This window comes from Bemisia tabaci, chromosome 2 (genome assembly GCF_918797505.1).
Source record: "Bemisia tabaci chromosome 2, PGI_BMITA_v3".
Lineage (NCBI taxonomy): Eukaryota > Metazoa > Arthropoda > Insecta > Hemiptera > Aleyrodidae > Bemisia > Bemisia tabaci.
In genome coordinates, this window is record NC_092794.1 from 36,165,408 (window position 1) to 36,192,653 (window position 27,246).

The 27,246-nt window shown below is 39.6% G+C and overlaps 1 protein-coding gene across 4 annotated transcripts in view; it reads right to left on the minus strand.

The window, feature by feature from the left end:
- LOC109033156 (sphingosine kinase 1) overlaps nt 1–27,246 on the minus strand; it is a 150,323-nt gene that overhangs the window by 48,020 nt on the left and 75,057 nt on the right. For 2 of the 4 annotated variants that reach the window (XM_072297227.1, XM_072297229.1), the window contains exons 4-6: nt 14,476–14,598; nt 12,446–12,545; nt 3,619–3,739 (exon numbers count right to left, since the gene is read on the minus strand). In XM_072297227.1, coding sequence (XP_072153328.1) covers nt 3,619–3,739; nt 12,446–12,545; nt 14,476–14,598 — 344 coding nt within the window. The remainder of the gene's footprint in view (nt 1–3,618; nt 3,740–12,445; nt 12,546–14,475; nt 14,599–27,246) is intronic. The other 2 variants (XM_072297230.1, XM_072297228.1) reach the window with 1 other exon arrangement.

Here is a 27,246-nt window from a genome sequence, read left to right on the forward strand (position 1 = left end):
ACACTTTTGTGCCGGCGAAATACCTCTGCATGCCTTTGCCGCGTGTGGGTCGTATAAACAAACGAAGATTGATAACACGAAGGATCCAAACAACTCGAAATCTCTTAATTTTAATTAATTTAAATTCATTTTTGACTTCAACCAAGCATTTGGCAATAATATTCATCGTATTTTACAACCTGGAGCCACGGCCTACCAGCTCATTTTAAGGTGCATTCTGAAAATCAGTTTTTCAAGTCCAATGTCCAAACCCAGACTTTCTTCTTTTACTTTTTTTTGACCATTCTCTTTTCATTTTCGCCTCAAATCAAATGTTTTGCAGTTTCTTTATCTTAAGTATGTGGTCCTGAATTCATTCAAGAGTTAGAAGTTCACCATTTATCTAGTATTATAGCCTCTTGACCTCTCAAGCTTCACCGATATGATCTCATGTAGGGTCATTCCACGCCTAGGTAGTCCGGGGGGTATTTTTTTTTCCCCCTCCAAATGACCCAACGATATTTATTTTTGGACTCCTTAATACTCCTAGTTTTTGGAAATATATGTGGTTTACCTCCGTTTTGTTTTTTTTCTCGCAATTTTTACGTGTTTTGTAACCCCGTTGCTTAGCTTTATCCTACTGTAAAAAGAGTGACAGTTTGGTAGCAATGTTTTCTGGTGTTCCCACCAAAACCAAGTTTCAGGTTATGCTGGGAGTTGTCAAGAAACTGATTCAATGTGCTCCTGCAAAGTTTCAATTTTTAAAAGTAATTACTGTATATTATAAGTAACTTTTAAAACTTAGTGTACTGACTGTCACACCCGTTACGCAAAACATGGGTTTTTTAATGTAACTATTTTAATTTATGTCATTTTGAGATGCCAATTTTTTCCGTACGTCTTCAAGTCAAGTACAGCTTTGGAGTATTTTTTCCGAATTTTTATCTCAACAATTGATGGGCAAAAATGCGTAACGGGTGTGACACGTTACGGGTGTGACCAATGAGAAGAGGCTTCAATTATGCTGATGTTGCCTCACTTCTCACCATTTTTTCTACGGTTATCACAAGAAATACACTCATATGCATAATTAGAGGTTATATATACATCTAATAAGAGAGAGATAGCCATTTTTTTTGCCATATTTCAGTATTTAAAGTGAATACACCTTATCTCAAAAGGACTTCAAATAGAACTCGTTGAACTCTCTCCGATTTGATTGAAATATTTTCACTTTACTACAGGCCCAGACCTACCGTGCCAGGGTTTTTTTTGTGGTTAATTTGGGCCATGCGAGGTGCCGATGCCGATGGTGGGACCGCGGGGACGAAAGGGGAATCCTGGGTTACCCGAAGAAAAGCCCTGGGACGGTAAGTCTGGGCCACCCTGTAGAATATTGTAGTTTTGGCATGTTCTACATTAAAATGCGTCATATTGCAGATTGATTTACTGCTCAGGATTGCCTACAATAAGAGTATGAGAAGAAAAGTAAGTTTTTTAACTTTTAAACTCTCTCAAAAATGATGGACCTCAGAGAGACAATTTGTCACACCCGTTACGTCACACCCGTGACGCAAACGGTAGGTCTGGGCCACCTTGTAGAAAAATGTAGTTTTGGCATGTTCTACATTAAAATGCGTCAAACTGTTGATTGATTTACTGATTAGGATTGCCTACAATAAGAGTATGAGAAGAAAAGCAAGTTTTTTAACTTTTAAACTCTATCAGAAATGATGGACCTCAGAGAGACAATCTGTCACACCCGTTACGTCACACCCGTTACGCAAACTTTCCCATTTTTCAAGGAAAGAAAAACAGATAATCGAAAACGGATCATCGGCAGTTGAAGCAAAAACCCTTGGCTTCATCATATAATTTAATCAGATTTTTACATTCATAAAATTCGCTGAGTTTCCACTGTACACTCACTGAGGAAAAACTCACTTCCAAAATCAGTCACACCCGTTACGCATGCCTTTTAATTTTTTCTGAGGAATGGAACAAAGTAAAAACAATTTCTGATAAACTGAAATGATCTATAAAAAAAGTTCTTTCTGCTGCTGCAGATAATTTTTTAATTAAACCCCAAGAAAGAGTTCAAATTCTTGTTTAAAGTTAAATTGTTGTCACACCCGTTACAATGGAATGACCCTGTAGTTCAAGGTTACTTCGGCCCAAACCAAGTGATTACACATCTGATGTGTGTCTTATGGCTCTTCAAATTCGCAGTTTAGAACTAAATCAGAGACTACAGTTACTTAATCCAGTTCTGCTCTCTTGTTCAATGTTTGTCATAAGTGTTTGTTCGTGTCTGTTCTTTGTAAGTGACCACTGTTGTGCATATACACAGTTATGCTATCGGTACAGGTATTATTTCTTACACAAACTGATTGCGGTGGACGCACGGGTCGTGGTATGTTGGAATATTTATTTTTTTTTTTTTTTTTTTTTTTTTTTTTTTTTTTTTTCCTGCCAACGTACGTTAAAAACTCAGCATTAAGCTGATTATTATTTCTTGTTTTCTACAGTCAGGACTTTCTCTAAAGCGCAATAATTTACCCAAGAAATTCACCTAGTTGCGTAAATAATTTGGTGTAAAAATATTCTGTTAATATCTCCTCGCAGTGTTAGTTCTAAACTGCGAATTTGAAGAGCCATAAGACACACGTCAGATGTGTAATCACTTGGTTTGGGCCGAAGTAACCTTGAACAACATGAGATCATATCGGTGAAGCTTGAGAGGTCAAGAGGCTATAATACTAGATAAATGGTGAACTTCTAACTCTTGAATGAATTCAGGACCACATACTTAAGATAAAGAAACTGCAAAACATTTGATTTGAGGCGAAAATGAAAAGAGAATGGTCAAAAAAAAGTAAAAGAAGAAAGTCTGGGTTTGGACATTGGACTTGAAAAACTGATTTTCAGAATGCACCTTAAAATGAGCTGGTAGGCCGTGGCTCCAGGTTGTAAAATACGATGAATATTATTGCCAAATGCTTGGTTGAAGTCAAAAATGAATTTAAATTAATTAAAATTAAGAGATTTCGAGTTGTTTGGATCCTTCGTGTTATCAATCTTCGTTTGTTTATACGACCCACACGCGGCAAAGGCATGCAGAGGTATTTCGCCGGCACAAAAGTGTGAAGGTCAAAAGTGTGGCCACCGCCGGACGGATAGAATGGGCGCCATTTTGAGATGGCCCAAGCGGCGCGCGTTTAAATGGGAGCCCAAAATACGGACTTTTGGACTCGTATTTCGTGCGTTAATATTCCTCAAAAAAATCGGGGAAAATTCCTGTGAACTATGTGCATTCTCTAGTTTCCAAAAATGCAAGAATTACGAATTACTGAACAAGCTCATTTCTCACCCCTGGGGCGGCAATTTCAGCTGCCACCATATATGGAGGAGGGGGGGTCTAAAGAAATTGGAAATTTCAAACATCGATTTCCCCTTATTGCACAACAAAACCAAATATTTGCATAATTAATCCACTATTAATGTGTAAAGTCCTTTAATTACTGATTTCATCTTCCGATTAACTTTTGGCAATACTGTCAGGTTACAAAAATACCTGAGGAGGAATTTGTAAAATCCGATATTAAAATTTTTTGTGTCTGAAAAACAAACATAGCATACCAATTATACGTGCTAAACTCCAGATGGTGAACCTAGGACTTCCCAATACTCGCAAACGTTCACTCTCAATATCAATATCTGCTATAAGGCCCCAACCAACCGATAGGAATGAAAACACAGTCTGAAAAGGATAAAAATTATGATTTTGAACTAAGAATAAATAATTCTAATGATACAAAGGAAATAAATTGGCCACTCACTGACACTCACTAACTGACTCATCCATAACCCTCACCCCTTGAAGGGGTACAATATACAGAAATGGAACTCTGAAAATCCATCAAGCAAAATTCATTGATTCCATAATGAATAAAGTTAGGGCCCAAAAGGGCAGCCACCCTATGATTTCAAATTATCCGTTGTCATTATCAGTATATTAAACTAGCCGTGATTACGGGAGCTGTCACGCCTAGCCGGGGAGCGCCTGTGGACCACCAGTTCCTCTCTACGCGATGAACTTGCGACTCGCACCGCGAGCTGCCCCTCATGGCTATTTACTTTAATGGGAAGACAACACCTTCGTCTTGATCTTCTTTCCAACCAAGTTTCAAAAAAAAGGAGCAGGAGCCGAGAAAGAATTGAAAGCCACAGTCGCCATCTCGGATTATTGGAATTTGGAAATTATATTGGATTATCGGAAAGAAAAGACTCTGGACATTAGCGGTTTTAGCATGATTCGTGAAAATCTCCGAGTTTTGGAACCGTTTGATACTTTCAAAATTCATTCTAAAGATATTAAAACGATAGATTATCATTGAAATAAAGTTGTAAAACTAAAATTCTTGACAATTGCGGCACTTAGAGCAAGTTTCATCACGAAATGACCAGCAATAAACTGGACATTAGCGGTTTTTGCATGATTCGTGCATGGTCGGTTCTAAATAATCGAAAACGCATATTTTTCAGTATGCCTTTCGGGTAAAGAAAGTTACCCTTACGTATTTTGATGCGCTGAATCCGATTATGACCTCCGATTTTTCCCATCACCCTCCAATTTCCCGGAAAAGCCGATTTTACTCGGAAAAATGACCCTTTTGGGGCATTTTCAGTGTTTTTCCGACTGCTATCCCCTGCATAATGTAGGTAAAATTTTTCGTAGCTACGAGATTCAATTATGCCGATGTCTTTTTAATTGATGAGTCCGGAAATGACCTTAATTTTTCCCGTTCACTTCTCAGTTTTCCGGGAAAGCAACTTTATCCCGAGAAAATGAGCAAATCCGACGCATATTTGTCGTGCATGCAATTTATTTTTATAAATTTTCCTGGACTCGTGGTAGCATGTTACTCATGGATTTTGAGCTGCTAAATTCGAATGTGACCTCGGTTTCTTTCTATCACACTTCAGATTTCCGGTAAAGCCGAGTTTTCCGAGCCTAAACTTGTGTATTGTAAAAGCTTTGCCGGATCCAAGTGTATTCAAAATTCATTGTATGAATGTCTCCGACATGTGATACATCGGTTCCTTTGTATTTCAATCTGTTGAATTCAAATATGATCTCAGATTTTTCCGATCACCCATCATTTATCCGGAAAAGTCGCTTTTCCTAGGAAAACGCTCTTTTCAGATATTTTTGCGATGATTTTTCTGCTCTAAGGGGTTTCAGAAATTCTCCGGTAGGTGATAACGAAATTCTAAGGTCATATTCGGGGTGTTCAGCTCAAAATACATGAGCATCGATGTATCACACATGCAGAAAATGTTTTGAATTTCCCTGGAAGTGGGAACAGTCCGGAAAAGCTTTTGGCCCGGAAAAATCGGACCTTCTAGAAGACGGGGGGGGGGAGAGGTGTTTGTCAAAGATGAGTAAAGGTCAAATTCAAGTACAGTGCCTCTTAATACAGCAAGAGAGACCTAAAGAGGATCTTGGTAAAATTTCTGAAACTCCCTAGAGCAGAAAAATCATCGCAAAAATATCTGAAAAGAGCGTTTTCCTAGGAAAAGCGACTTTTCCGGATAAATGATGGGTGATCGGAAAAATCTGAGATCATATTTGAATTCAACAGATTGAAATACAAAGGAACCGATGTATCACATGTCGGAGACATTCATACAATGAATTTTGAATACACTTGGATCCGGCAAAGCTTTTACAATACACAATTTTAGGCTCGGAAAACTCGGCTTTACCGGAAATCTGAAGTGTGATAGAAAGAAACCGAGGTCACATTCGAATTTAGCAGCTCAAAATCCATGAGTCATAGAGAATCCGAAACGAAGGAAAATTTTAAAAAAAATATAAATGGATAAATAAAAAAATGAAAATAAAGATAAATTAGACAGCATTGATAGTCTATTAGGCTCATAATCCTTCAGTCATGAAAGTTTTGCCAAAATTTGTGAGAAAAATTTTATCATAAAAATATGAATTTAACCAAAATTTCACATAGAACACAATGCACACAACGAAAATTACTGAAATTAACTCCTAACCAAGATATTAGATGTATCTTGACGCAAGAATTCAAACCTCCCGCTCATGAAAACTCAATAGTCTGCGTGAGTCAAATCGCACACTAAACGTTACCGTGGCAGTCTCTGCAATACGAAAATATAGTATCCTCAATCTCGACGCTTTGGCTCAGCTATGATTAATTGTTTACACTTGGAACGATAAAGATTTGGAGAGGAACAGTGCTCAATCAAGAAGCCTGTCGAAACCGTTATAAGGCGCAATTTGACTCATGAAGGGTAATTGACTTTCTTGTGACCCGACAATTCGAATTTCCTGTAACAAATGTAAAATTAAAACGTTAATAGCTTAGTTAGGAGTTGATTTCAATAATTTTTGATGCAAGAGTCGTGTTCTACAGGAAATTGTGGTTAAAAAACATATATCAGAATGCTTAAAGTCGTACCTTGTCTAGTGGTCCATTACGGCCATTTAAACCATTTTAAGGTCCATTTCAATGGTATATTCAGAATCTACATACGAATTTGGTCAAGTAACACTTGTTTAAAGTTTGATGGATTGATATAGTACAGTAGGTACGATCGAATAATGGCCAAAACCCTGCACTTTTTGATCGGAAATTGCCGCTTTCAGGGATCATTCTTATGGTCATAAGAAGCTCTTTTAAAAGAGGAAGCACTCTGGGATCCGTGCAGGAACCAAGATGGCGGCCGTTAAAGATGGCCGCCAGGCGTTTTTCAGCGCGCTATATCTCAGAAACTACGTGTCCGATTTTCCTTTTCTTGGTCTCGTTTTGAAACTAAAATGCATCTACAGAGGTCTACCTCATAAATTTTTTCGCCTAAGGCACAAATGAAAGGTCGTTAGGAAAATTTTGAAATTTCACCCAATTTTCGAGAGCGTTTAATTATTTAACACGCGAGAAAATGGCGTTTTTGCCTTAAGTAACAGTGATGGGAAATTACGAGGGTCATCCAAAAAGTAAGTTCACCCCTTTCATACCTTCGAAACTAAAAAAGATAAATCAAATCGGTAAAAAAGAACTTCTTACTTATATCTTCAGCTCTCCATAGGTACAAAGATTTTTAAATTTGGACCACTGGTTGCCGAGATATTCGAGTTTTACGTGAACAACTCTCGACCGGTTCCGTCCACCAAACGACGCGCTGCGATTCCCGTCAAGCTACCTGAATTGACTGTATTCCTCACACATCTACGTAGGAATAACCAACTCAAATATTCTAAGATTAGCTTTAAAACAATCTTACCTTATTTTTCGACGTAATTTCCGTTCCTATTGATGCATTTTTCATAGCGTTTCTGAAGCTTATTAATGCCGTTCTCAAAGAACACTTTTGGTGGTCTCTTGAACTAGCCATTGACTGCTTCCATTACCTGCTGATCGTTCTCGAAGTGCTGGCCACCTATGTGCTTCTTGAGTTGCGGAAAAAGATGATAGTCACTCGGGGCAAGGTCTGGAGAGTATGGAGGATGAGGTGACACCTCCCATCCTCCCATGCAAATTTGTCCAACAAATTTTGGGTCTCTTTCGCCGTGTGAGGTCTGGCATTATCGTGAAGGAATAGGGGACCACGAGACAAGAGACCCGGTCGCTTGTTTTTTATTGCCAATCGCAACGAATTCAATATTCCACAATACCGTGGTGCATTGATTGTACACCCTCTCTCCAAATAATGGACGAGAAGTACTCCTTGAGAGTCCTAGAAGACAAAAGCGACGCGACAGCGCGCGGTGCATCTCATATCAGCGCGTCGTTTGGTGGACGGAAATGGCCGGGAGTTGTTCACGTAAAAATCGAATATCTCCGGCAACCAGTGGTCCAAATTTAAAAATCTTGGTACCTATGGAGAGCTGAAGATATAAGTAAGAAGTTCTTCTTTACCGATTTGATTTATCCCTTTTAGTTTCGGAAATATGAAAGGGGTGAACTTACTTTTTGGATGATCCTCGTATTTCACATTTAAAATACCAAATCAATTTTTTGGGGTCAAAAATGCACCCGCTAGAGCAATGTAAGTGACGCGTCGCGATACGCGGTGCGCGGTGAAAACGGCGGAATACGGGCAATTAACATGCTCCACAAGTCAAACGCGCGCTATATCTCTGCACATTCTCGTCCGATTTTCATTATTTTGTTCTTCTTTAGAAGCTATGTTGGAAGTTAACTAGTGTGACTAATATACTTGCGTTTTTACTCCGAATTTTCTGGGTGTTTTTCAAAAGAACAGAAATTGTTCAAAATTCCAAAATTTACAACGACCAATAATTTTCAATCGGGTAGAGAAACAAACCTCCTCTCATGATTTGTAGAAAGATGACGTTTAAAGTGATACCAGAACCATTTTTGTGCGATGATAAATAAATCCATGAGCTCAATTTTAACCGCACCCCCGTGGTAAGCACTTTTCGTTGGTAGGCGTTTTGGCCCCATTCATCGCCGCGCCGCGCCTTATGCAACCTAAGTGGACGCGACCTTGCGTAATTTCCCGGATTCTAAGACAGATTTTCGATAAATCACGATGTACAGAGGGTTGTCTCACTTCCCATAAAACTTAATTTGTTTATCAGGATGAATTTTCATTGGTATAGTCGATATATACGGAGGGAAAATGAGACAGAAATTCGTACAAGTCAACATGAAAGCGTATTCTCTTTGAAGGAAGTTCGACTAGCCGTTTTCGATGTTTAGTCTGTAAAGTTTTGCAATAACGGAGGAAAGGTGGAAAATGATAGGATTACTATGACCAAAAACTTACTTTGTACTTAGTTAAATTCATTTGTCAATATTGAGAGAATGTCAACATGAGTTTGAATTTCGTAATTGATTGACAGCCCTGTTTTTCACTTTCAACATGAGTTTGAATTCTGTAATTGATTGACAGCCCGATCTTTCACTGAAAGTTAGGCAGCGCCGTAGCATATCCTTGGTTATTACATACATAAAGTCGCTTTTATAGCGCCGCCTCGCGCTCTGCGACGCCCAATCGCCATTGCCCCCTATCCTCCCAGAGATCATCAGGCAATTGGCACCTTCTGATCTCCTCCTCCACCCCTTGTCGCCAACCTTTCACAGGACGTCCACGCCGTCGCCTTCCGGGAGGAACCCAATCGAAGACCTGCTTGGGCAACCGATCATCTGCCATCCTTCGCACATGTCCATACCAGACCAACTGTTTGGACCTGATATCGTGCACGATGTCCTTCTCCACACCCATTATCTCGCGTACCCTTTCATTGCGGATACGCTCTCTTCTCGATATCCCAGCAGACCTTCGCCAAAAGTCCATCTCGGTTGCCCTAAGCAAGTCTTCAGTTCTTTTCTTGAGTTGCCAGACCTCACTCCCGTAAGTTACGATACTCCTCACGATGACGTTGTAAATTTTTCTTTTGGTCTCCTTGGAGATACTCTGGTCCCAGAGAACCCCATTTAGCATCGCGATAGCTTTCCTGCCTTGCACATTCCGAACTTTAATAGCACGATCCAAATTTCCATCCTCAGTTAACAAAACTCCTAGATATTTATACTCTTCACAGTCCAGAATCTTCCGGCCATCTTCCAGTTCAATGCTGCGCTGATCACCACCGATAACCAACTTCTCCGCCTTAACCACATTTACTTCCATTCCCCACTTTCGGTATGCTTCCACTAACTTACGCGTCATGTAATTCGCATCTTCTTCGTCCTGAGCTATTACCACCTGATCATCAGCAAAGCACAGAGTATAAAGGGTGCCATCTTCACGTAGCGGGACGCCCATTCCCGAACAGCATCTTTTCCATTCTTTTAAAACTTCTTCCAGGTACACTTAAAATAAGGTTGGCGACAAACAACACCCTTGTTTCAGTCCTTTAGTAATTAAAAACCCCAACGATAACTCCCCATGTGATTTAACCCTAGAAAAAGCCCCACCATAAAATTCCTTAATAGCACTAATTAGTCCCCCACTAAAACCCCTTTTGTTCAAGGCTTCCCAAAGTTTCATCAATGGCACACTATCGTAAGCTTTCTGGAGATCCACAAACACTAGATATAATTCTTGGCCTACTCCCTTCTTCTTCTCGATGACGTGGATGATGGTAAATAAGTGATCAATCGTTGACCGACCGGCTCTGAAACCTGCTTGCTCTTCCGCTTCATGTTTTTTCCACTCCTCTCCGATTTTTGCTTTCAGGATTTTTCCATACACTTTGCTTAGGGTACCTGCAACCGACAGTCCTCTATAGTTATCACACTCATCTTTTCTACCCTTCTTCTTGTATATAGGTGACACCCAAGACTCTTTCCATTCTGTCGGTACCTTTCCACCGTCCAAGCAATCTTGCATCAGGTATCTCATCCGTTGAAACAGCTTGCAGGTTCCACACTTGATCAACTCAGCAGGAATATTTCCCAGACCCAGAGCTTTATCGTTCTTCAGCTCTCGTACGGCCTTTACCACATCCTCCATATGGATCTCCAAGTTATTATTATCGTTGGTATACTCCAAGCTTACACCTCCATCTTGAAATTCAGGTCGCCTTTCTGTCAGTAAATTTTTAAAATAACCCTCCAGTTTATCAATGGATATTGGAGATATTAAGTCCCGCTTCATGTCCCTTTGCAGTCCTTTCAGCAACTTCCAGCTCTCAGTGCTTTTCCTTCCTCCTATGTACGTGTCTATTTTGTTACAGCTCCTCTCCCAAGATTCGTTCTTTTTCTTGGTTATGAGCCTTTGTACCTGCGTCTGAGCTTTTTTATACGCCTCTTTGTCTTCTGTTTTTTTAGAGGAAAGAAACTGATGATATTTTTTCCGTTTCTCCTGAATCTCCTTCTGAATTTCTTTGTCCCACCAGTAAGGTTTTCCGCTAACTTTTCTATCATCAGCAACACCAAGAGCCTCCATTGCTGCCGAGTGAATGCAATCCTTCAGGAACTGATACTGCTGTTCGGTATCACCGTCCCTTGATTCGCCCAACTTCTCATCCAAACGCTTTCCATATAATGCCCTTACACTTGGATGCTGCAAGCTGTCAATATTATAGTTTACAAGCTTGACACGATCTTTTTGTTGGTGAACCTGTTCCTGTGCTTGCCTGGTCTCCTGGCTCCCTTTCACTGGGAAAGCTATTTTCGCCCCGAGGAAGTAATGATCACTGCCGCAGGAAAGACCTCTCCACACTTTAACTTGCTGAATCTTCATTCCTGTGTCTTGTCTAACAACCACATAATCAATGATTTATCCTTGGTTATTACTTGCCTTAAATCAGCGATTAGGTTAAGGTCATGATGGAAACATTTGTTTGAGATGCAAAATTCTTCAGCAAAAATCATTATGATATAATTTGGGCTCCGCATGGTAGTGAATTTCGATCGAAGAAACCACATCTCCACGTTAGTCCCCCGAGCCTTAGCGAATTTTTTTTTATTCGACTGACAAGAATTCTTGAAATCTGTTTTCGAAGTAAGATATTTGAAACTAATGGAAGCTGGGAGAAGGAGGAAGATGTTGGTGAAGCAATTAATCTGCCTCTGTCATTGCCTGCCTCTTAGAAGTGGCCAAATTGAAATACTCGTGGGTAGCAAAAGGAGTCATATCTCTGCAAAGGAGAGAACACCAGGGAATCTTCCCGCCTTACAAAAGGGCCGCTATGTGCATAAATTATGGATTAAGAAATAGGAAAAGGAAACAAACATTAGGTTCTGATTGTAAAATTGTGATGATAGTCAAGCTGACTGATTCTTCAAACTCTCACAAAAACAGAATAGTAAACTGAAAGAAAATATCATCAGCATAGGCAAGGCCAGGTTATTTCAGCCCCCCTACCACCGGAACGAATCAGTATTTGTTTAATACCCAGACCATTCGTTCGTTTGTTACATAACAATCAATCAAACAGGCCAAGTTGCACAGCTAAAGCTTATTCATAAGGGGCGGTAGGGTGATAAGGAATTGCAAAATCTGTTGGACCTCTTATGTTTCAGTTCTAAAATGAGCTTCACAACTTTCAACGGTTAGTGGTGATAGTTGATAAAATAAACCTTCTGGAACAAGAAACATTTCCTCGGAAAAACATTTGATTTGATGCTGTGGATGTGTTAACTTAGGGTTACGATTTCCGAAAACAACACTTGCTCCTAATTTCGAACGTCTAAAAAAGACCCCAGCCTAGTATTACAATAAATCTATCTGAGCTAAACACTCTCCTCCTCCCTCTCTTTGGTTCCTGCGCTGACACTCATTTCATTTCAACGTTTTCACTTTAATGGAAAGTGGAATTTTTCGCCTTCATGCCTGTACAAAATAGTGCTTAGACATTTATATGGTATCAACTAACAACAATTAGCCATCGATACGGTCCTGTCAAAAAACACTGATCAACATAAAATGAAAAATAAAATATGATCATACATACTTTTGATTTGCTTTCAAAACGCATTAAATCCAAGGGTGCTTTGATACCACACAGAATATTCAATGAAGACACAAGGACTGGATTTTCATCAAAAGGCTCACTGGAAATAAATATAGTGTTTGTTAATATAAATTACTTGATGAAGCCTGTCTCTAAAATTAGAGGAGGGGGGGGGGGGTCTGACGGATGCATATGATTGAATAAAATATTTTTGGAAGGATTAGAATCAGTCACAGTAATGAGTGCACATCCTGGTAGATTTTTATATTTGTTGGAGTAATATTTTCAATGGGTGCAATGAATTATGGAATGTGTCTTCAAAAAGGGTCATTTTGCTTTAAACCGGGTGTTTCAGAGCACCCGTCCGTTATCTTTTTCCTGGAAACGGCCGGAGGTTCAGCTTCGGGACGAAAACTTTCCGGGATTAATCAACCCCAAAGAATTCAATAAAAAATAATGTCAGCCCCACAAAACCTCATTTTAAGGGGGGTGCCCACTTTTCTCGCATAATTCAAATAGGAAGAGTATGTTTTGACACCGGATTTAAATCCTAGAGCTGAAAAGTAGAACTTTTTGTTTATGTATTTCCTCCCCGAACCCCCAGTTTTTTAAGATTCGGGACATTTTGGGAAATTTTTCGGGCAAATTTCAATTAAACACTGTAGGCGTTAAAATTATCCGATTATCACAATATAAAAGTCTTTTGAGAGAGGAGGTCAGTGCCTTTTTATTGACGTGCCACATATGAGGACTTATCTGTAACAATAGCGGATGTGAAAAATTACCTTTTCGAAACACACTTAAAAATCTGTTTTGTTCACACAAAAATTTAATATGTTTGGCTCTGGCATAATGTATAGATCTCGAAGATCACATCTCAAGTATTTTCTCAAAATTTTCTCGATGTCAAGACAGTTTTTTGAATGTATTTCGAAAAGGTAATTTTTCACATCCGCTATTGTTCCAGATAAGTTCTCATATACCCTGTTGATCCAAAATTATGGGAGCCACGACCTGCTGAAACCTTTGAGGCTTTGGAGGGTCGGAAATTTCAAATGGCAAGGGTATGTTTTGACTTCAGATTAGGATTTTACGCGAAAAGTTACGTAGAGCTGATAGGGCGTAACGTCTATTATTTGCCCCTTTTTTCCTCCAAAAATAAACGGCTTCTTACGGGGAGATCGAGTTCTGGGATCTTCGAGTTTGGAGCAAATAGGCCATACGCCACATCAATTCTAGATAGTTTTTCGCGTAAAATCCAAATCTGAAGTCAAAACATGCCCTTTTCATTTGAAATTTTCGACTAACGGCCCTCCAAAGCCCCAAAATTTTTGGGGGGTCGATGCCCCCATAATTTTGGATCAACAGGGGTCATGTGGCACACCAAGAAAAAGGTACTGCCCTCTTCTCCCAGAAGACTTTAAAATTTCGAAAATCGGATAATTTCAACGCCTACAGTGTATACTTGAAATTTGCCCAAAAAATGCCCCAAAATTCCCCGTAACTCCAGGAAATGGAAGTTTGGGGACGAAATGTATAAAAACAAAAAGTTCTCACTTTCGGCCATAGAATTTAAATCAGACGTCATAACATACCTTTCCTATTTGAAATATGCATGAAACAGGGGCAATCCCCTTAAAACCCCCGCAAAATGGGGTTTCGTGGGGCTGAAAATATGTTCATTGATTTCTATGAGGTTGATTTACCACTGAAACTTTTCGTTCTAGAGCTCAATTTCTGGCAGTTTTCGAGAAAAAGATAGTGGACGAATGCTCTGCAGCACCCAGTATCTATATTATACAGCTAGAAGCAAAATCTTGGAAGTACTATTTAAGACGAACTACCGGACCGATAAGGATGATTCTAACATGTATGTCATTTGAAATAGCTGCAGATGTGCAAGAAAGTATGAAACCCCAAACTTTGAAGGTTTTAGAGCTGTTAAAGCTCATGGAACGAACTTATGTCCAATGTTAATAGCGTGAGACATATTTCGTTTCCACTAGAAAAGTCTAGGTGTGGGATTCTACCTGAGTAACTCGAATAAACAGTAGAACGTTGCTACCCCTTGTGTAGGGCTCCTCATTCCGAGAGTTGAGGAACGGCGCAACGGCGCAACGGCGGAAATATGCTTGATGGAATCTGCCGGGATTCTAAGTTCATTAACAACAAACATATTAGCATCTAATAAAGATCTAAGTGTCAGTTCTAGTGTTAGCTTCGATGATTCATAGTATGTAAATACCTAATTAGTTGTCTAATTTTGCTTGGTGCATACCTACAGAGTAATTTTGGAGATAGTGCAAGGGTTATCCAAAAAGTAAGGTTCCCTACCTTGTATCTTCCGAACGAAAAGAGATAAATCAAATAGGTAAAAAGAAACATATTGGCTCATAACTCTGAGCTTTAAAACATGCCCAAGTTTTTGAAAATCGGTCAAGGGGTTCGCAAGAAAACTTAATTTGACTGAGGCAACCTCCTGTCGCCGCGTGCCCACCTCCGGGGTCAGGATGCGCGGAGGAGCCGATTATCTCAGACTTGGGTATTCGCCTCTAAACATCACAACAAAAAGGAATTGAAAAGTTTTCATTGAACAGGTCTTATGTTACTTTATGACGTAGTCTCCACATCTTTTTTGACATTTCTGGTATCATTACAGCAGCTTCTTGATGCCGTCCGCGTAAAAGCTCTCGCCTTGGCTCCGAGACCAGTCGTTGACAGCGATCTTTATCTCTGAATACATTGGCAATCACTTTCCATCATGGAAGTTTTTCCGCTCGGGAACAGATGGAAGTCACAAAAGGCTAAATTAAGAGAGTATGGAGGATTGAGGGAACATTTCCCGACGCAAAGCAACTGATTAGGAAGTGAAGATCGCTGTCAATGACTGGCTTCGGAGCCAAGGCAAGAGCTTTTACGCGGACGGCATCAAGAAGCTGCTGTAATGATACCAGAAATGTCAAAAAAGATGTGGAGACTTCGTCATAAAGTAACTTAAGACCTATTCAATGAAAACTTTTAATTTCCTTTTTGATGTGATGTTTAGAGGCGAATACCCGTGTCTGAGATAATCGACTCTCCGCGCATCCTGACCCCGGTGGTGGGCACGCGGCGACAGGAGGTTGTCTCAGCAAAATTAAGTTTTCTCGCGTACCCCTCGACCGATTTTCAAAAACTTGGGCTTCTTTAAAGCTTTGAGTATGACTAATATGTTTCTTTTTACCTAACTGATTTATTTCTTTTCGTTCGGAAGATACAAGGTAAGGAACCTTCCTTCTTGGATGACCCTCGTATATGATGCATCATATGATGCATTTGCAATACTAGGTTTCACCTGACTCAAAGCGTTTGCTGCTAATACCCATGAGAGTTACAACTCATTTATCAGAGAATTGACCGTTTGCTATCGGCCCCTCTGCAATTATGAGATTAGTCCAAAGATCTTTTGGGAATTTAAATAAATGACCCAGGTGGTGCTTTGAGCCAACTTTCAAAGAATTAAAGGCATTTTTACAAAATCTACAGTCTGTCAAAGTGAGCTCTTCGTGTAATTTCGCGGAACAAAAAGCCCCCGCCATATGAACCGTATCCCTTCAATTTTGAGTTTAGTCCAATGATCTATTAGGAACTTAAATTAATGGCTCAGGCGGTGTGCTTGATGTCCACTTTTAAAGAATTAACGGCATTTTCCAAAATTTACAGTCTGTCAAAGTGAGCTTTCCGTGTGATTTTGCTAAGAATAGACCTTGGCCCCTAGCCCCCCCCCCCCCCCCCAAATTTTAGCGTACCCCAAAATCGTTTGACGTGCATAAGGAGACCATAGATATGGTCTTCTCTGCAAATTTTGAATGAAATTGAACATATAGATTCTGAGATATCCCTGTGGACAGACTTGGGGGATGCTGGACGGACAGACGCACATTTTTTTAAGTATGGTTATTTTAACTCCAGGGACCTTAAAACGTCTAGAAATGATGAAATTTCAACTTTTTTTTTTCCTTGGAGGATGACAATACTTCCTCTACCCTAGGGGAGCGAGAAAGTAAAAATGACCCCTGCAGGTTAATAGCTGGAGAATGGCACGCAAAAGAAAGAACCAGAAATCTTATTTTCGCTCTCCTGAAAAGTAGCGAAAAACACACTACTATATATTAGCTGTTACTTACAATTTTTGGAAGTCTTGAACAATTAAATAAAGCTGAGTTCCATGAATGGAACATGAGGAAAATCAAAGGACTGCAAAGAATATGGAAATTTGTTTGGCTATGTCACACTTAATATTTCCTAAAAGTATTGTCTATGAGACACATTGTTAGTGCTTTGTTATATGAATAAAATTTGTCGCTTGCTGTTATATGTCAGGAGCTTACCTCCTGAGTTCAGAAAATAAACGTAATTATTTTCCATGTTATTAAACAGTCTTTGATAATAATGGTTCAGAGACTTAGAAATTCAAAGTCTCACCGATCGGCTACACATCTTTAACCTCATCTGCTGAACAGGGGTATCTCAAAATCTATTCACCTTTATTGTATCCGTATTCTTCGGTTGTATGGGATAAAAGTATCGAAACAAGGTAATAGAACTTTTACGGTACCCTAGAAGGGTCGTTCAGGCCCATATTTTCACGTTAAATTTTCATTGCCTGCTGAGCCATTTTTGGGGTCTGCCGATCAGCCGCATAAACTCGAATTCTGCAGGGCTAAAACTAGGTTAACATGTACTCATACTGTACGAGCGTACAATATTAACGTTAGAGAACAACGTTAAAGCACTTTTCAGGAGCCAAAAAGTGGCTCTTTTGGTCGACTTTATCGCTCAAAAGAGCCATTTATAAGGGGTCTGCCAATCGACTGCATGCACTCGAATTTGTCTGCCGGGCTTTAACTAAGTCAACATGTACTCATACTATACGTAACTCAATATAAACGTTTCATTCGTGCATTATTTTTACGCAAATTTCTCGCTTATTAGTTGGTTCCATGAATTCCCGTTTTCACCAATGAATTATACGCGAAATTCTAATGAAGATTCATGTGCTTAGAGCCTCCAGTTCTTACCCTGTCTAGAGGCTCATTCCCCTGCCCAAATTTACCTGGGTGAAATTCCCAGAGGAGCCGTTTCCCAGGGGAGATATTCCCCTGCCCAAAATTACTTAGGTGAAATTCCCAGGGGAAATTAGCAGAGGCGCACATGCTTGTTCTGCACGTGCAACGAGCGCCCTTTTCGTGGCTATACTTTTAGTCTTTTGTTCATTAATCGCATTATCTAGAGACCTATGAGGTCCGCTGAAAATCCCTCAAACCGCTTGTTGAACAAAATCATTTGAAATTCATTTCTCTACGTAAAGCTGCTGTTAGTACTCACTCTGCCCCCCTAGAGGAAAATCGGCCGAAGCGATTTCCATTAAACTTAGAACACGCGAAGCTATTGTCGTGAGGAGTTGATCAAAATTAATCCGATTCCAATACGTTGGCCAGGACGCCCGCGAGAGCAAAAAGTTGTTTCACCGTGTGGTAATGAATTGAAGATACGACGTTGTTTACGCACACCGCGCTGAACAGGTTCAGTCGTGTCGCGTGACGTCACAGCATCACAGACGAAATTTCAGGTATCAGGGGTCCCTGATACCCTGGGGTATTTATCGACAGATTTTTGTGAAAATTGCAGTCTGAAAGTAGTTTTCGGCGGCAGAGTCGAATTTTTCGTCAGATTTTCAAAAATTCAAAATCAAAGATGGCAGCCGTGGCCTAAAATCCCAAGTCGGCTCCTGTTCCATCGATTTTTGTGAAACTCGGTAGCATGGGGTATTTTTCGACAGGAAAATCGAATTGTTAGTCAGATTTTCAAATCGCCAAAATCCAAGATGGCGGCCGTGGCCAAAGTAGCTAAGATGAAATCTTCTCATCGTTATTATTATTTAAAAAGTTAATAGCTATGAGGGGCGGCTCGCAGAGCTAGTCGCAAATTAATCGCGAAGCAAGGAACCGGGGGTCCAGGGGTACCCCCAGGCTAGGCGTGAGAGCTCGCATGCGAGCTAGTCACGGCTAGTAACTGTGTATCAAGCAATCAATCATCTCCGAAAACTGACTCAGATGCTTGCATACTGCGCGGAGTTAACGCCCTTCTTTTATTTCCTTTGGGTTCTATATTTATCAAACTTGTTAATCTAGAGCCGAAAAATTGGTCTAAGGGCGTTAGAAAAGATTATTAAACTAAGAAAGTGTGCTCATTATAAGTATCGAGCCATCGATAATTATCACAGGAGACTGACTGTAAATAATGTATTTCGGCAGAATTAGTGCCTTTTTCGTGTTTCCTTTGCGTCCCATGTTCATCAAGCGTGGAATCTCGAGACCTAGGAGGTCCCCCTTAAACCATTCATAATGATTTGATCGAATTTAAAACTGTTTTTTTGGCGCATCATTAAAAATCGGGCCATCGATTATCTTCCAAAACTGACCATTATTCTTGTATTAGGGGCAATGACCCCTGGCTGCTACGCGGCCAAACCCCTCGAGGGTGCTTCGGGCTTGGCGCTCTCTTCGGCCCGCTCCGACAAAAGAATGACCAACAAAAATAAAAATATTTTTATTCCAAACTCTCATTTGTCAAATCTCCCTCTGGCCATGGCGATTAGACCATGAGAATCGAATGAAAAAATCAGCCTCCATTTAAAACTTTTTGCAAAGACAAAAACGAAACGGACCGCACAGAACGTAGCATTTTGTCACTTTTGGATAGTCTATAGCAAAGAAGAATACCTTCGATTCACTTACCTCATCCTATACAAAGAGACCAAGATTCAATATTTCTCGCTTAGTTCAATTTTCCGCTAAATTTTAAATTCCTGCCATTTTTAAACGGCGGGAATTTCAAATTTCGCCCCCTTTCTGAGGTCCCCGATCTATTCTTGTATAAAAAACATGGGTCCTATTTCCGAAATTTGATTACAGCAAGCTCATCTAGGGTAGACTATCACCTGCCGATAGCCGCAAAAATCATGGAAATCGGCCGGGCAAAATGCTCAAACGACCTGTGACCAAACATAAAAATTTACAGGGTTTAAATGGAAGAATTCGCAACTTTACCGCGTAATATAAGAAAATCTGGGTCATATTTTCGAAATCTAAATAGTTGAGTAAAAGTCGCAAAAATCATAAAAATCGGCTCGGTAGAACGCTGGAACTAATCGTTACTAAAATGCAAATTTAGGAGGTCTCGGAGCTTATAAAAGAGACGAGGCATCACGTCAAGCCGGGGAATGCCCCTCGACACCCCCCCCCCCCCCCCACCATCCTAGCTTGGCGATGAACTTGCCACGAGTCGCCCCTAATAGCTTTAAACTTTAAAATTAATAATACTGAGATGACAACATCTTCGCCACTTTGGCCACGGCCGCCATCTTATACTTCGGATTTTTGAAAATCTGACCAAAAATCCGAGTATCCCGTTGAAAATACCCCCACTATATGCCATTCACAAAAATCCAATGAAAAATATCCCCTGAAAGAGCGACCCCAAGAACGGGTGTTTGTTGGCACAATTTGGGTCCGCGGGGATTTTTCTGAAACCGGGCCCAAACGATACCTTATGATACCCTCAAACTCTGGTAAAAATTTTGGCTTGAGTATACGCACGGTTTTTGAGAAATTGGGGGGGGGGGGGAGGCAAAGTTGCCAAATCGCCATCATTCTTGACACCATTTTGAAAATAAAAAGATGGGAAAAATGGACGAAGAAGTTACACTTTTGATGGGTTTTGGCTTCTAACGTTCTTATTGGGCCCCCGGGCATACACATAACTGTGTTCAGTTCCAAAAATGTCGGCCGCACAGTGGTTCAAAATGGGGAGAGATCGTGGACAAATCAGGATTCATTGACAAACTTTTTGTAAAGGGAAGTAAAATGGTCGGTCTCCTGCAGTGTTCATGGCTAACAATGTTCTTATCGGTCCTCAATGCATTAAATTGTGGTCAACTTTGAAACATACTTTTACGTACTTTTTCTCGAATTTTTCACTGTAGTCCAGTCATTCTAGCCAGAAAAAGGGCCTAACCTCGGACAAATCAGCACAAACTTCTCTTGTGTTTTAAAGCGCTCCAAAACATGTCTGGAGCCCCCCAAAAAAAGTTTACCATTAGCCCCCCTCGGAAACACAGTCAAAATTGCTTATAACAAAATGGCGGCCGACTGAAATTACGTATAAATTGATTCTTGACTTTGTCAGCGTTTTCCCGATTTTGCGTAATTCTAGTGCATCCAGTGAAAAAAATCGATCTTGTCGTTTCTTTAGAGGATGAAATTTTGCTTACAAATATATATTGGTTTTTTTTAATTTTGACTTGTTGGTGCCGAGCTACGAGGTCAGACACCGAAAAAAAAGGCTAGAATTTTCTTGAAATTTCAAGTTTGGTTTGTAACTTTTAAGATACAGCTTTGGCAGAATTTTTTCTCTCAAAACTGTTGGCACCAATGGAAAGAGCGTGAAATTTTCTTTTCAAAACACATATTACATCAAAATTTAACTGAAGGTATAAGACCTTTATATGGCCTTTATGGAATGGTGTCAAATTTGACATTTTTGACTTTTTGTAAATTTTGGCTTGAATTTCGATTAATGTGACCCTGTTTCACGTATATTCGACTATTTTTAAATAAATTTTGTTATTAATTTGATAGGCATGGTACATAGTAAAGGGAGAAGCACCTTAGAGCAAGAATGGTCGACCGGGGGGGGGGGGGGGGGGGGCGGCGGCATATCTGATCCGTTCACTGTTTGGACTATCGCAGCTAAAGATTCTAAGAAAAAAACGGCAAAACACCTCTTTGTCGGCAGATTTTCATGAAAATTGGTGTACCCCGGTATGTCGACCTAGGAAATTCGAATTTGACGTTACTTTCAATCTAAATCAAAATTCAAGATGGCGGAAAAAAGATGGCGGCAATAATTTGTTAGATACCTGTTTATCGACTGATTTGCATGGAACTTAGTATAACCCTGTATTTAGCCCTAGAGAATTTGAATTTGATGTCGAATTTATAACCAGAATTAAAATCAAAGATGGTGGGAAGAAGGTGGTGGCTATAATTTTTTAAAATTAAAGATGGCGGGTACAATTTAAAAACCACCTATTTATCGGCAGATTTTCATGAAACTCGGTGTATCCTGGTATTTTGATCTGGTAAATTCGAATTTGACGTTACTTTCAGTCTGAATCAAAATTCAAGATGGTGGAAAAAAGATGGCGGCCTTGATTTTTAAAATATCTGTTTATCGGCTAATTTTCAGGACATTGAATATTACCTAGTATTTTGACCAAAGTTTGTCAGTTTCGGTTTAAAAATTTATAATATAAGGTAATAAGACAGGGTAAAAAAGTAATTGAGGGGCTCGGAGGACAAGGCGCCTAAGTGCAGGTTTCGAAAAATATGACACATTTTAGTGGTTCCAACTAATTCTAGGTTTGAAATAAAGTTGTGAAAAATTCACCGGAAGCATCCAATGCTTAAGCATCAAAATGTGAGTTTGAACTCTCTTCCTGCCATAAGGCTGTGTATAATAGTTAGCAACTTTAAACATGTTTTTCTCGAAATAGCACTAATAAGCCTCGTCCTCCAAGCTGTTTAATTGAAAGTATAAGTGTTAAAATGCAATTGTTTTAGTATCGCCGAATATTTAACTGACACAGATTAAGAAATACAAAGCCGAGTAATGAAATAAAAGCTCTACTAATTTTTTACTCGGTCTATTGAAAGCTAAATAATATTAAATAATGTGCGAAATGTCGCATATTCGGCTGACAAGATGCCAAGGGCAGTAAAATTTTAATGTTTTTATTATTTTCCTTCTTATTTACTTAGATTTCCTCATTTCACACGAGCCTGCGGTACGTCACGTAAAGCATAGGTGCATACCCCTCTCTCTTGTCGACAACCCCGCCCCCCACTGACATCTGTACTTTCGTTATAATCCTTGTTCGCGCTTACGCTACAGTTGGCCGCCCAAAAGTTCCAGACCTTCAATGGTGTATTGATTTTATCATAATAATTATTAGTTTTACTATTAATTCCTCCGACGCAAACAGACCCGCTCCCCGAGCTGCCGCCATTACACAGCCCAATCCCTCACGTACCTACAGCGCTTCGCGGCGCGGCGGCTGTGCTGAGCTAGGGTGGAGCGTTTTTGGGCTTTTTTTTTATTTTGAAAATGGACATAGTACAGTAGTTGTGAAATGGTCTAAAAGTAACGCCTGAATTTTCCTGAATTTTTTCGTCAACGTTTAGGCCTCCCGGATTGACGTTGACGTCAAAATTAGCGAAAAGTCCGGGTTTTTTGACAATAACTTGGCAACAATGGCAAATACGACAAAAATGCATAGAATCAGAGTTGTTGGAAATTAAATTTCCAACAAATCTCTTTCTTATCCTTTTTTCTGTAAGTGCAACCGTTTTAGTGTAAAATTCGAAAACCCGTATTTTTCCGGATTTTTGGCACAAATTCTCGTTCAGTCCGGGAGAAATACGGTAGAAATACGGGAGACAGAGGGCTAACTCGGAACAAATTGCGTGATAGACTTTTCCTACAAGAATACCATCATCGGGTTGGCCTGAATAACACAAAACATACAAAATGTTTTCCACGGCTCCACCGCGGATCACCCCTTAAAATTCCTAAAATTCAAAAAGGCGGCCGTGTTTAGATTATCAAGCATCAAGGTAATTTAAAATGTGCATCTCGTGTGGTATGAGGTGTCGTTTCCTATGTCTTTTTAGTCGTAAATTTCAAATATAGTGTTAAAAAAAAGCCCCTGGTCAAACGGGGTGCATCAAATCCAGGACGGCGGCCTACTTTGAACGGCAGGAGAGTATGTTTGTCCCATATGCCCTCACATTCCCCCTGATAGTTCGTCCTAGTACCACTTCTTCGCGTAATAAGTCAAGTGAGGTATTAGTTCCTTAAAGAATATCGACTGCGAAATTCCCAAACCAGGTATCTCGTTTGCAATATTTGAAAATTCCAAGAATTTTGCAACATCGCAAACCGATACATGCTTTGGTTGTTTCATCGTAATTTTGGTCGTAGATTTCCAGTATGACGTGATGAATACCACCTGGTTAATCGGGCTGCACACAACTCAAAAAAGACTGATAAGTTTGAAGGGTGGGAGGACTTAAGCAAGTTAAATAATGACGCGATGAGTGAAGTGAGGTATTACTCCCTGTGTAATTTTGGTAAAATGTGAAGTAAAAAATTAAGTGGAAAATGAATGGTCAAACAAGGTGTCTCAAATCCACGATGACTGCCTGTAAAAGGCAGTAGTGTTAACCAGAGGTGTAGGTATAATGCTGGAAGGCTATATCTGAACGGTGTTTGCGTGCAACATAGTTCCTTTTAGCATTACGTCTTATTTTAAAATATGTCTTACATCTTCGAAAATAAGGTACCGATTTCCGTGTAAGTAATATTCGCGTTTAAAATCCTTTTATTCCCCCCGAGAACCAAGACTCTTTTTATTCGAAATGTGAATAAAGTAAATTAGGTCACGTGAGAATCATGGCGAAATAAAAAAAAAAAAAAAAGCAATTTTCTCTAAAATCAAGAGTTGACGACACCTTCCTTCAAAAAATATACTAAGGAACATCATCCGGTGGTATGAATCATCAATGTTTTTATTTTTTCATTATTTTTCTTTTAGTAATAGGTAACTCAATTGCATGTAAATATCGCTTAATCAGCAGTCTCTCTTTGAATTGTACATTTATTTCGTAGTGTCGTTTTATTGATTCTTCATATGGAGATAGTCACCATCCTCAATTTTATCTCTTATTGAGGAGTAATATTAATTGTGAACATTTAAGAAAACTTTTAGATTGATTTCCAAGATTTTTTACTATCACACTTTGAAATTATCTGTTCTGTCCTTCACATTTAGAAGTCATCCACTTATCCTATAATCGGGAGACCCCGCACGATTATGGGCCATTTTCTGTTGTAAATTTACGGCATCTTAAACCCTAGTAACCTGCGGGTTCGGCCTGGATTGCCAGTTTTACGCCTCCTGACCAGGTGTCATTCATCGGATCATAGATGACGTCTTATAAAAGACAATTTAATTTTGAACCTCTAATCAAAATGCTAAACCAATATCATCCAGAGATCGTTACCTTACTTTCAATTTAAAATGTAATACACTAATCAAACTTTATAAGCTACCCTCCCGCCGTTCAAAGTTGGCCGCCATCCTGGATTTGATGCACCCCGTTTGACCAGGGGCTTTTTTTAACACTATATTTGAAATTTGCGACTAAAAAGACATAGGAAACGACACCTCATACCACACGAGATGCACATTTTAAATTACCTTGATGCTTGATAATCTAAACACGGCCGCCTTTTTGAATTTTAGGAATTTTAAGGGGTGATCCGCGGTGGAGCCGTGGAAAACATTTTGTATGTTTTGTGTTATTCAGGCCAACCCGATGATGGTATTCTTGTAGGAAAAGTCTATCACGCAATTTGTTCCGAGTTAGGCCGGAATTTTAAGACGTTACTCGAAACTTCCTCGACTCGAGATTTACTCGACTGGAGGAACCTCCAAACCGTCTCGACTCGAAACTCACTCGACTCGAGAAAAAACTCCTCGACTCGAAAATCTACTCAACTCGAAAATCTCCTCGACTCGAAACTCCGTCGTCCAAAAAAAAAAAATGGCTTCCAGGTGAGAGAATGACGTTCAACGTCAATTAAAGAACAGATTAGGAATTTATTTGGAATAATAATCATGGAAAAGTGCGTCAAATTAAACTTTAGCGGCTACTTTCATAAATTCCCGGGCCATGAGTTAATTTCTGATTCATCCGCTTGAGTATGCATTCGTGAGATGGTGACTGGTGAGAAGGCGGCCCCGGCCATTCATTGTATTTGTTTGTTTGTTTATCAGTGCCAGACCAGTAATCCTTTTAATTAATTGTTTCAAAGTTAATAATTCGATTTCTTAGTGGTTTTTGTGTTTCTTTATGTGATATAGCCCTTTGTGTCATAGTTCAAGCGTTCAATGGATCCTAATCGTCTTTGAGAACACGGCTAAACCCACACCACAGATGCTTAACATTCATGCGATTGAATGGAAGTGAATTTCTCGGTGATTGAACCTTTCTTTTCTCCTCAGTACTTATTTTCATCATACATGTATTCCATCATGAATTCTCTGTGAAATTTCTCGGAAATGCGTGATTTATTCTCCGGAGAAAAGTTGATAGTGTAGCCCTTATCCAAGCGTCAGCGTCTCAAATACGTACCAATTATGAAACCCTGTGCTTTATTATTTCATTTATATTGTCTACATGTGATTTATAGCAAAGGAATATCCGTTTCTCTCAGGTAACTTATCAAAAATTACAAACCATACCCTCACTCAAAAGCATCTTCTTTCAAAGCCCTTTGGTTAAGATTGTGATTCATCAAGTTGTCAGCTGGTTTTCACAAACACAAGTTCTATCGAGTCAACATTGAACATTAAACACTGTACCTATGAAGCAGATTTGTGACTTTAGAGATCAGGTTTTTCTTCATTTTCCAGTTTCTGAACATGATTTAATAGAAGTTTTCTACTTGGCCTCTGAAAGCACAAGCATAGGCCACATTACGCGATTCGTATCTCTCATGATTATCAATCTTATTCTACCTAATAAGCGTTTTAGAGCTCACTGAGTGTATGTTGAGACAAAAGTCTAGTATTTTCTTGTCACTGCTCACCAATGGTGCTGTCTGAAAGCATGTATCAACCTGTTATATTGCTGCTGACTTGGAGCTGATCAGATAATGACATTCGTCTCAACATGCGATGAGCAAGCTCTAACAGCGATGCGCAACTGATTGCCTAATCTAGAGAACTTTGCTATCATGATGCTTTTCTTTGGGTTGGTATGTCAAGTGCTCATAATTCTTTGAAATTAAAATGTGTACGGTCTCCTGGCCCTCAGGTATTTACCTAAGTTAATCCTGAACCAAAGGAATCTCTACTGAGTCATAATATTCACTTATCCCGACACACTGCAGCACATGGGCAGTTCGAATGCTATTCTCATCAAAGTGTCAGACTCAAGAGTTTCCAAGATGGCCATTGCCCAGCATTTAAGAGAGCAACCTACCTCAGCAGTTTGTGTATCTAGTGGCTGTCTCATTCAAAGATCATGGTTCTCTGCTGATTTGATATTAAACAATTTGCGGAGACCATGGATTGATTGTCCACAGCTGTCAATTTCAACGCAACTCATCAGCCTCTGAATTCACTCTTCCACGTACCCTCTCATCCTTCAAATCTTCTATCATATAGTGCAGAGAGTTTGATTTTCTGTGAGTATTCATGACATCATGTTCTATAACTTTCATTCCTTCAGCACACAGTATTTTTCTTTTAGGTTCGGCTATTAACCTTGACCTGAAATGCCCATTTTGTTTTGACTACATGCTTAGCTAAAATTACTTCGTCACCAAGTGTCCACATTTGTAGTGAAGTGGTGAAGCTGCTCATAAATTAACTGATTTGATTCTCTCTTCTCAGAAACATTGGAATTCCTCACTCAAATATTGCTTCATTTTTGTTGATGGGACAAACTTGATCTTTTCTCAGTGCTTCATTTCTCCTCTAGTTCTTATGATGATTTTTTGGGGGGAAGGAGGGAGAGGCCAAGGTGCAAAAAGTTAGAGTGAGCATGTTCATGTGTTTTCTCATGTCCTTTTGTATGTTTTTAATTATGCTCTCACTATTTTTGCAATACCTGGCACCCATGGCGTCA